This window comes from Ruditapes philippinarum, unplaced genomic scaffold (genome assembly GCF_026571515.1).
Source record: "Ruditapes philippinarum isolate M1 unplaced genomic scaffold, ASM2657151v2 ctg2551_1_1_1_1, whole genome shotgun sequence".
In the NCBI taxonomy this organism is placed as follows: Eukaryota; Metazoa; Mollusca; class Bivalvia; order Venerida; family Veneridae; genus Ruditapes; species Ruditapes philippinarum.
In genome coordinates this window covers 161,812-173,893 of record NW_026859979.1, presented here as the reverse complement: position 1 = coordinate 173,893, position 12,082 = coordinate 161,812, and the positions used below count along the sequence as shown (strand labels likewise).

Here is a 12,082-nt window from a genome sequence, read left to right as displayed (position 1 = left end):
TGAAAATAAAACCCTTAGGGTCAAAATTGGCCCCGCCACAGGGGATAGAGGTCGACAGTTCCTTCTCTTTTTATGTCACCGCATAGCGATTCACCTGTGTGTGGGTGTGTTATATAGATTATACAGTGAACTTAAAAACTCTTACTGTGGAAAACCACATGTCCAATTTCAACTAGAAGATGACCCCTATTGCTTTTTGGGTCACGAGGTCAAAGTCACAGGGTCTTTGAATGGTAGTATGATTTTAGCTCATTATCTTTAAAGATAATTATCACAAAGTCTTCATATTTCACATAGTGATTGGTCATAACCAACAGATGACCTGTATTGTTTTGGGGTCACTAGATCAAAGGTCACAGAGGCCTTAAATGTCAGAATGGTGTCCGCTTATTATCTTGAAAACTATTTATCACAAACTCTTCAAATTTCACATACTGATTGGTCATAACAAGTAAGTGGCCCCTATTGATTTATGGGTCGCTAGGTCAAAGGTCAAGAGTGCATACATGTTAGTATGGTATCCGCTCATTATCTTGAAAGCTATTTATCACAAAATCTTCATAATTCTTTTGGTCATAACTATTAGATGACCTGTATTGATTTTGGGTCACTTGTTCAAAGGTCTAGGACACGGGGGATTTAAATGTCTCATTATCTTGAAAACTATTTATCACAAAGTCTTCATTTTTTTTCATTTTTTCCATAATTGAACACTTCAATGTACCCATTTATGACAGGTTTTTATAACAAAATTGCCAGTTATTTGAGTCAAGTTCTAGAAGGTGGGCATATCGTTCAACATATCTTGTTTGATGTACAGACTTGAAATTTGGACCATAGATGTAATTTCTGATGCCATATTGAATTTTGATATCAGCTGATATATTTGATATCGGTTGGCCTTCTTGCTTGCTTTTTGTCGTGCAGACATGGAGTGTGGACTATGGGTGTAATTTCAGATGACAAATCTAATTTAAATTGATAAAATATTATCTTTTTGATATTTTTCATATCATTTTACCAACTTCCTTGTTTTTTGACATACAGACTTGACATTTGAACTAAGGGTGTAATTTTTGATGTTGAAATGAAAAGTGATATCAGCTAACCTACTTTTGATAATATTGACACCATTTGACCTGCTTTCTTGTTTTTTAGCTCACTAGAACCGAAAATTCAGGGTGAGCTGTTAGTATCAAAGGGGGATGCTCTGGCGTCATGCGTCAACAATCGTCTTCTTCTCTGAAACTGGCGGGCAGATTTACTTTAAATTTGGTCTGTAGCATCCTTGTGAAAATCACGCTTGAATTTGCTCATGTCATTGCAATTGGCCCCTTTTAGGGGTCAACATCTAAAGATAGAAAAACCTTTAAACATCTTCTAATACAGAACTAATTGATGGATGATCACTAAACTTTGCCTGTAGCATTCTTGGATAGTCTTTTGTCAAGTTTGCTCATATTGAAGTGATTGACCCCTGTTAGGGGTCTGTAGGGCTAAAAATTGAAAAACCTTTAAATATTTTCTTCTACAGAACTAATAAATGAATTATCAATAAACTTTGTATGTAGCATTCTATAGAAGTATTTTATCAAGTTTACTCATATTAATTTGATTGGCCCCTTTTAGGGGTCAACAGAGCTAAAGATAGAAAAACCTTTAAACATCTTCTACTACAGAACTAATTGATGGATGATCACTAAACTTTGTTTGTAGCATTCTTGGGTCGTCTTTTATCACGTTTGATCATATTGAAGTGATTGGCCCCTTTTAGTGGTCTCTAGTGTTAAAAATTTAAAAAACTTTTAAACATCTTCTTCTACAGAACTAATGGACGGATTATCACCAAATTTTGTATGTAGCATTCTTTAGAAATTTTTTTTATCAAATTTGCTCATATTAATTTGATTGGCCCCTTTTAGGGGTCGCTAAAGCTAAATATAGAAAAAAACTTTAAATGTCCAGTTCAACAGAAATATTTGATGAAAGATCACCAATCTGTCTGTAGCATTCGTAGGTAGTATTTTATCAAGTATGCTCATATTTATTTGATTGGCCCCTTTTAGGGGTCTCTAGGGCTAAAAATAGAAACACATTTCAACGTCTTCTTCTTCAGAACTAGTAGATGGATGATCACCAAACTTTGTCCGAAGCATTCTTAGGTAGTCTTATATCGAGTTTTCTGATATTAATTTGATTGGCCCCTTTTAGGGGCCGCAAAAGCTAAAAATAGAAATGCCTTTTAACTTCTATTTCTACATAACTAATTGGTGGATGTTCACCAAATTTTGTCTGTAGCATTCTTAGGTAGTCTTTTATCAAGTTTGCTCATATTAATTTGATTGGCCCCTTTAAGGGGTCTCAAGAGCTAATAATTGAAAATTCTTTAGACATCTTCTACAGAACTAATTGATTGATGATCATCAAACTTTTTGAGCATTTTTTGTAGTCTTTTATCAAGTTTGCTCATATTTTTTTAATTGGCCCCTTTTAGACCTTAAAACAAAAATAGAAATACCTTTAAACGTCTATTTCTACAGAACTTATTGATGGATGATAATCAAATTTTGTCTGTGGCATTCTTGGGTAGTCGTTTATCAAGGTAAAATAGATGAATACAGAATCCCTAAAGAAAGCCCAACACGGCAAAATTGAAAATGTTGCAGGCTCGGTTTGATTGAGCCTGTTCATGGACGGTACTGGAAAGTGCAAGTTACCGTCCACGCCCCCTAGCACCGGCTTAAGCAGAATTCAACATTTAAACGTGTAATAGTAAAATTTTGAATTTAGAAACATCCGCAGATGTGTTCATACGGCGGTTATCATGGAACCTTCAATGTGACACTTCCGTGCCATTCCATGAAAAGCGGCGTATGGTCCCCAAGTAATAAAAAGCGTGTGCCCTAAACGAGAAAACAATGGGCGGAACTAACTAAAATGGAAGTCATATAAATTTGATTAGCCCCTTTTAGGGGCCGCTAAAGCTAAAAATAGAAATACATTTAAACGTCTATTACTACAGAACTAATTGATGGATGATCACCTAATTTTGTCGGAAGCATTCTTGGGTAGCCTTTTATCAAGTTTGTTAATATTAATATGATTGGCCCCTTTAAGGGGCCGCTCAAGTTAAAAATAGAAAAACCTTTTACTGTCTATTTCTATAGCACTAATTGATGGATGAACACCAAACTTTGTCTGTAGCATTCGTAGGTACTCTTTTATCAAGTTCGCTTATATTAATTTGATTAGCAATTTTTATGGGCCACTTAAGCCAAAAAGTGAAACACCTTTGAACATCATTTCTCACTGAAATAATTGATAGATGATCACTTAACTTTGTAGCATTCTTAGGAAGTCTTTTATCAAGTTTGTTCATATTAGTTTGATTGGCCCCGTTACAGCTAAAGCTTAAATGCCCCAGGTCATGGGATTTCTTCAACTTATTTTTTAAACATATTCTATGCTCAAATTTAATATAAGAAAATATTGACAACCCGGAAAAGCATTTGTTTCTGGTGAGCGACTCAGGGTCATCATGGTCCTCTAGTTTACATACAGACTTGAAATTTGAACCATGGGTGCCATTTCTGATGCCAACTTGAATTTAGATAGCAGCTGACCTACTTCTGATTTTTTTTTATACAAGGTAACCTACTGCATTGAATGTGACTTTAAATTTTGACCAGTTGTGTTATTTTTTATGCTGAATTGAATTTTAATAGCAACTGACCTATTACCGATGGGGGGGGGGGGGCATTTATATTTACCCTTGTCTGTCCGTCCTCTTCCCTCCATCCGTTTTCATTTTTATGTCGTACGTAGCTCAAAACATATTTGACCTAGAGTCAAGAAACTGTACAGGAATGTTGATCATCATGTGTAGTTGTGCACCGGGGTATTGTTGTGTGGATATATTTAGTATTTTAGAAGTATTACCATTGACTAAGTTAAAATGTACAGTTTTCAACTTGTGTCGCACGTTACTTAAAAAGTATTTGACCCTAGAGTCATGAAACCTTACAGGATTGTTGCTAAGCATGTGAAGTTGTGCACCTGGTGTTTCGCTTGTGGATTTATATTGTTTGTCAGAGTTATTGCCCTTTATTTAATAAAGATTTTCATTTTTGTGGCAAGAAGCTCAAAAAGTATTTGAATTAGGGTCATAAAACTTTACACGAATGTTGATTAGCATGTTTAGTTGTGCACCTGGGTATTTGCGTTTCGATTTATTTAGTATTTGTAGAGTTTTTGTCGTTGACTTAGTAAAAATTTGCACTTTTCAGTTTGTGTGACATGTTGCTCAAAAGGTACAAGGATGTTGATCAACATGTGAAGTCTTGCAGCTGGGCGTTAGTTTGTGAATGATGTTTTGTCAGAGTAATTGCCTTTGACTTATTGAAAATTTACAATTTTCAATCTGATGTACGTACCTAAAATATATTTAACCTACAGTCACGAAACTTAACAGGACTCTTGGTCAGCATATGTAGTTGTTCACCTTGGATTTCGCTTGTGGATTTATCAAGTATTTGTGGAGTTATTGCCCTTGGCTTATTAAAAACATTTCATTATACAGTGTTCTTTGTTCCTTGAGTGCTTGAATTAGAATCAATCACCTTTGCAGGAATAATGATCAACAATGCTGTGATTTTCCATGTGGATTTATTCAGTTTTGTTGGAGTTATTGCCCCTGGCTTAGTACAAATTTGCAGTTTTCAACTTTTTCAGGCATAGCTCAAAAAGTATTTGACATGTGACTTGAAAGTTTACAAGAATGTTTATCAGCATGTGTACTTACGCACCTTGGGTTTCGCTTGTGGATATATTCAATATTTTTAAAGTTCTTTCCTTTACTAAGTAAAATATTTTTATTTTTCACATTATGGCAAATGTAGCCCGTACAAAATTTGACATAGAGTCATAAGATTGAAAAACAGTGGAGTTTGTTGGGGGGGGGGGGCACCCGTATCGTATGGACGCATTTCTAGTCTTGATATAATTTGACCTACTTTCTTGCTTTTTGCCGTACAGACATGAAATTTGGACCAAAGGTGTAATTTCTGATGCTGCGTTGTTTTTTTTATATCAGCTGGCCTACTTTTGATATTTTTATTATTTGACCTTTTGTCTCTTTGTTTGAGGTACAGCTATGTTACCATATATAATATATAAAAAAAATTCTTGTCCCAAACTGTAAACTTCAAACATCTTCACCTTACATATGTTGCATGTGACATTTTGTGTATTGATTCACAAAAGTTATAAAAAAATGTCGCATCAAAATTACCCCTGCTCTCGTGGTCATTTATTCTCATAGGTACACACTTGCAACATAGAATTTTTGACAAAGCCTTTTCAAAGTATTAGGGCAAAATATTTCAATTTATATAGTGAATAAAGAAATGATGGGCCAGATGAATGATCTCAGGCAATCTTAGTGACCCTATTGTTTATTATGAAGAGAAAAAAAAACAATCGGTGTTGTGAAAGTATTTTACTGGAGGGGCAAGTTAAAGTTAAGCTGTACTTGCCGAAAGAGCTAAACTTGCCTTTCAGCAAGTTCATTTGAAAAATAATTTCCAATACAAAAAGCAGTTGTTTCTTGTGAGCGACTCATGGTCATCATGGCCCTCGTGTTTTTAGCTCACCTGTCACAAAGTGACAGGGTGAGCTTTTGTGATCGCTTTTCGTCCGGCGTCCGTCCGTCGTCCGTCCGTAAACTTTTACTTTAAATGACATCTCCTCATAAACCACTGAGCCAATTTCATCCAAACTTCACAGGAACGTTCCTTTGGTGGTCACCTTTAAAAAATTTTCAAAGAATTTAATTCCATGCAGAACTCTGGTTGCCATGGCAACCGAAAGAAAAAACTTTAAATATCTTCTTTTAAAAAACCATAAGAGCTAGAGCTTAGATATTTGGCATGAAACATCTTCTAGTGAGTGTCTACCAAGTTTGTTTAAATAAAAGCCCTGGGGTCAAAATTGGCCCCGCCCCGGCGGGTCATTGATTTTCCCTATATGCATATAGTAAAAACTTAAAAAATCTTCTTTTAAAGAACTCAAAGAGCTATGGCTAAGATATTGAGCATGAAACATGTTCTAACAGGTGTCTACCAAGTTTGTTCAAATAAAAGACCTGGGGTCAAAATTGGCCGCGCCCCGGGGGGTCATTGATTTTCCCTATATGCATATAGTAAAAACTTAAAAAATCTTCTTTTAAAGAACCCAAAGAGCTAGAGCTAAGATATTTAGCATGAAACATGTTCTAATGGGTGTCTACCAAGTTTGTTCAAATAAAAGCCCTGGGGTCAAAATTGGCCCCGCCCCGGGGGGTCATTGATTTTCCCTATATGCATATAGTAAAAACTTAAAAAATCTTCTTTTAAAGAACTCAAAGAGCTATTGCTAAGATATTGAGCATCAAACATGTTCTAATAGGTGTCTACCAAGTTTGTTCAAATAAAAGCCCTGGGGTCAAAATTGGCCCCGCCCCGGGGGTCATTGATTTTCCCTATATGCATATAGTAAAAACTTAAAAAATCTTCTTTTAAAGAACTCAAAGAGCTATGGCTAAGATATTGAGCATCAAACATGTTCTAATAGGTGTCTACCAAGTTTGTTCAAATAAAAGCCCTGGGGTCAAAATTGGCCCCGCCCCAGGGGGTCATTGATTTTCTCTATATGCATATAGAAAAAACTTAAAAAATCTTCCTTTAAAGAACCAAAAGAGTTAGAGCTAAGATATTTAGCATGAAACATGTTCTAATAAGTGTCTACCAAGTTTGTTCAAATAAAATCCCCGGGGTCAAAATTGGCCCCGCCCCGGGGGGTCATTGATTTTTCCCTATATGCATATAGTAAAAACTTAAAAAATCTTCTTTTAAAGAACTCAAAGAGCTATGGCTAAGATATTTAGCATCAAACATGTTCTAATAGGTGTCTACCAAGTTTGTTCAAATAAAAGCCCTGGGGTCAAAATTGGCACCGCCCCGGGGGTCATTGATTTTCCTTATATGTGTATAGCAAAAACTTAAAAAATCTTCTTTGAAAAAACCCAAATATCTAGAGTTAAGATATTAAGCATGAAACATCTTTTAGTGAGTGTCTACAAAGTTTGTTCAAATAAAAGACCTGGGGTCAAAATTGGCCCCGCCCCGGGGGTCATTGATTTTCTTTATATGTGTATAGCAAAAACTTAGACATCTTCTTTGAAAAAACCCAAATAGCTAGAGTTTAGATATTAAGCATGAAACATCTTCTAGTAAGTGTCTACAAAGTTTGTTCAAATAAAAGCCCTGGGGTCAAAACTGGCCCGGCCCCAGGGGTGTCATTGTTTTTAACTATATGTGTATAGTAAAAACTTTAAAAAAATCTTCTTTCAATAAAGCCCAATGAGCTAAAGCTAAGATGTTTAGCATGAAACATCTTCTTATGGGTGTCTACCGAGTTTGTGCAAATAAAAGCCCTTGGGTTAAATTGGCCCTGCAACGTTGGGGGGGGGGTGGGGGTTGGGGGGCCTATATACAGGTGAGCGACCTCAGGGCCATCATGGCCCTCTTGTATTTGTTTGTTTGTTTTTTTCTTTCAGAATGAAAAAGAAGAAACCAACGAAAAAAGGATCAGATGAGAATAAAAATGAGGAGTCGATTCATTCTTTCCTTTTCATGGCAAACGGACCAGAAAAACCAACCAACGAAGTGGTCGTCTGTTAACATTGGCACCCTAAATAGGCTTTTTCAATTTTGCTATCATATACTGTAAAATCCATGTTCATACATTGTATAGACAAGCCAATCTCGTAACAATAGTCGGTAAACAAACACATGGCTGTATTTAAATATTATCCGACAATATTGACCAGGTACTGCTTTAACTTTCGTAAAGGGCATAATATAAACACTGATATCTTACAAATATATCGGTATATTAATTTAACACGTCAGAGAGGTGTGATGGTTTGCTATAGATGCCTGGCTATGGATTTGAAGGTTTCTATTTCGATTCCTAATCGACACCACGTTATGAAGATACACAGTTTTTAAATTTACTTACAAGAATTAATTTGAGATATTGGTACTACAACTCGTTTTAGGATACCTTTCAAACAATCTTTAATATATTTTATTTCATGATCGTTAATACTCAATGAATCGACTAGTAGTTTTCACTTGCTGTGTCAGTCGTACTGCCTATACTGTTTTTCTGTTGATGAAGATGTTTCCTTTGTTTTATCGAGATATGTCCGTAAATACGCATTGTTCCTTCTTTGTCACATTTACCATTTGTGCATATCATATCATAAAGTTTAACATAGATAATAAAAATGTTTTTATATTTTACAGTGTAATATTTGTGTAAATTTCAAGTCTTTTATTCACTTTCTTTCGTTTAAAGTCAGTCGTACTGCCTATACTGTTTTTTCTGTTGATGAAGATGTTTCCTTTGTTTTGTCGAGATATGTCCGTAAATACGCGTTGTTCCTTCTTTGTCAGCATTTACCATTTGTGCATATCATATCATAAAGTTTAACATACTGGTTGGAGACCACCAAAACCGGACAACCACCAAACCCGGACGGCCCCGAAAATGCTTAATTTAGTATTTTCTTTGTTCAGTGGATGTCAGTCTCTTTTTTATCAACAATAAGTGCATGTTTCTTTTAAAATTAAGTAAATAAATTTATTTCAACCTCCGTAAATGGTAATATTTTATTGTCTATTTCAAGAATGTTACCATTGAAATTCGGGGGCCAAGAAAGCAATGCCTGACCTCATTTACCAGCTCAAATCATTTGCAGGGTGAATAATAGAATATCCAAAACTTCAGCATTTGTTGCTGACATATTGTACATCATGTTACAAATCAAAAATCAAAATACCCAAGCTTTTATCTGAATTAAATCACATCATGTACATATCTGTCCGGACATATGGTACTGTAGTGTAGACAATTTTGGTAATTTTGATACCCTCCTTGTCGAGTCTCAGATATATAGTGTCAATACAATCAGAAATAAACAAACTAGTTTGTTAGTTAGGAGAAGAACCTAGCTGAACTGTGTCAAATTTTTTCGTCTCTAGATTAAAAATTATGAAATCTGTATGGAAAAATGTTCCAAAAGTGTCCGGTTGATGGTCTCCGACCAGTAGATATTAAAATGTTTTTATATTTTACAGTGTAATGTTTGTGTAAATTTCAAGTCTTTTATTCACTTTCTTTCGTTTAAAGTCAGTCGTACATGTACTGCCTATACTGTTTTTCTGTTGATGAAGATGTTTCCTTTGTTTTATCGAGATATGTCCGTAAATACGCATTGTTCCTTCTTTGTCAGCATTTACCATTTGTACATATCATATCATAAAGTTTAACATAGATAATAAAAATGTTTTTTTTTATATTTTACAGAGTAATATTTGTGTAAATTTCAAGTCTTTTATTCACTTTCTTTCGTTTAAAGAATTTATAAAAACATTAATGCAAAACCAGACGTCCGATTTAGAATAGACCTGTGATTCATTTTGCAGAGAGGAATAAAACGGTATAACAAAGACAACAGCAGTTCATGAAGTAAAGCAGCTTTGATTTTGCAAAAAATAATATAACAAAATATCCACGAGATTTCAAGTAAATGTATACTTTTCAGTTTTTAGCTCACCAGAACCGAAATTTCAGGGTGAGCTATAAGTATCAATTGGGGGATGCTCCGTCGTCCGTCGTCATGCGTCAACAATCATCGTCTTCTCTGAAACTGATTTACCTAAAATTTGGCCTGTAGCATCCTTGTGACAGTCACACTTAATTTGCTTATGTCATTTCAAATGGCCCCTTTAATGGGTCAACAGACTAAGGAATAGAAACAAAAAACATTTAAACATCTTCTTCTTCTAAATTAAATGATGGATGATCACCAGAATTTGTCTGAATTTAGGTAGTGTTTTATCAAATTTGCTCATTTTAATTTGATTGGCCTCTTTTAGGGGTCTCTAGAGCTAAAAATAGAAAAAATCTTTAGACATCGTCTTCTACAGAACTAACTGATGGATGATCACCACACTTTGTCTGTAGCATTCGTAGGTAGTGTTTTATCAAGTTTGCTCATATTAATTTGATTGGCCCTTTTAGGGGCCACTAAAGCTAGAAATAGAAATACCTTTAAACATCTACTTCTACATTACTCATGGATGGATGATCACCAAACTTTGTCAGTAGCATTCTTAGGTAGTCTTTTATCAAGTTTGCTCATATCAATTTGATTGGCCTCTTTGAGGGGTCTCTAGAGCTAAAAATAGAAACAACTTTAATTGTCTTCTTCTACCGATCTCATAGGTGGATGATCACCAAACTTTGTCTTCTTAGGTAACCTTTAATCAAGTAAAGTTGTTTGGTCCTGTATGGGTGTCAAAAAAGGGCCCCTTAGCATAACATAGAAAAACATTTAAACATCTTTTTGAACTGAAGTAATAGATGGATGACCACGTATCCCTGTCTGTAGCATTCTTAGGTTGTCTTTTATCAAATTTGCTCATATTAGTTTGTATTGCCCCTTTTAGGGGCATCTAAGGCTAAAAATAGAAAAATCTTTAAACATCATTTTGTACTGAAGTAAATGATGGATGATTTCCAAACTTTGTCTGTAGCATGCTTTTGTAGTCTTTTATCAAATTTGCTCATACTAAAATTGATAGACCGATTTGAGAGGCCGCTAAAGCTAAAATGCCCGAGGCTAGGACATTCAGCTCTAGAATTTTGACATACATTGCATCATAAAGGGTCATTTGTAGGTCATAGAATAGAATGTTTACCCAGGAAATAAAATTAGGCCTAAAGAATTACATTTGTTGTCTGTACCTTACTAACAAAGATGAGTTTGTATACACAATTTTTATTGAAATTTGTTTGAATTGGATTCAAACTTGGAGAAAGCAAATTTCAAAACATTTTTGGGACACACTGTTGAACCTGATGTTTCATGTGCATAATTGAATTTTTGTATCAATTGAGCTGTTATGGATGTTTTGATCCCTTTTCTTTTTGATGTACATACTTGAAATTTGGACCAGGAATGTAATTTTTGATGCTAATTGAATAAGATATAAGATTTCTTTTGATTTTAATGATTTCGCTTGACCTAGTTTCCTATTTTTTTATGTACTTACTTTACATTTGGAAAAGGGGTGTAATTTTTGTAGTTAATTTAATTTTGATATCAGCTGACCTTCTTTTGAAATCTTTGATACCATTTGACCTACTTGCCTGTTGTTGTTTTTTTGTTTTTTCTGACATTCAGATTTTATATTTGGAGCAGGGGTGTAAATTCTGATTCCGAATTAAATTTTGATATTAACTGATCTACTTTTGATATCACTTGACCATCTTTCTTGATTTCCGACGTACAGACTTGAAAGTTGGACAATGGTTGTAATTTCTGATGCCATATTGAATCTTGATATCAGCTGACCCACTTTTGATATTGTTAATATCAGTTGATCTGTTGTCTTGCATTTTATCATACAGACATAGAATTTTGACCAAGGGTGTAATTTGTGACGTAGAACCAAATGTTTATATAATCTGATCTTCTTTTGATATTTTTGATATCATTTTATTTTCTTGTTTTTTTTACATACAGACAGTGAGACTTGGAATTTGGATTAAGGATGTAATTTTTTATGCAAAATTGATTTTTGAAAACAACTGACCTGCTTCTGATACTTTTGATACCACGTGACCTACTTTCTTTTTTCTTGACATACAGACTTTAAATTTGTACAAGGGGTGTAATTTCTGATGCGGAATCCAATTTTGATATCAGCTGACCTACTTTTGATATATTTGATATCGCTTGACCTACATTTTTGTTTGAAATTTGGACCATGAATGTCCAAGTTGAATTAAATTTTGATACTATTTTACCTACTTTGGATATTTTTATATTATTTGACCTACTTTCTTGTTTTTTGACATACAGGCTTGAAATTTGCACAAGGGGTGTATTTTCTGATGCTGAATTGAATTTCGATATCAGCTGGCCATTTCTTGATATTTTATACATTGTTTGACCTATTGTCATTTTTTG

General features: G+C 34.5%; 1 protein-coding gene across 2 annotated transcripts in view; it reads left to right on the top strand.

Moving 5' to 3' along the window:
• Positions 1 to 9,373, top strand: part of LOC132758492 (uncharacterized) — a 47,403-nt gene extending 38,030 nt beyond the window's left edge. For both annotated transcript variants that reach the window (XM_060750171.1, XM_060750170.1), the window contains one exon: positions 7,595 to 9,373. In XM_060750171.1, coding sequence (XP_060606154.1) covers positions 7,595 to 7,718 — 124 coding nt within the window. In that variant the 3' untranslated portion in view covers positions 7,719 to 9,373. The remainder of the gene's footprint in view (positions 1 to 7,594) is intronic.
• The last annotated feature ends 2,709 nt before the right edge of the window (positions 9,374 to 12,082 follow it).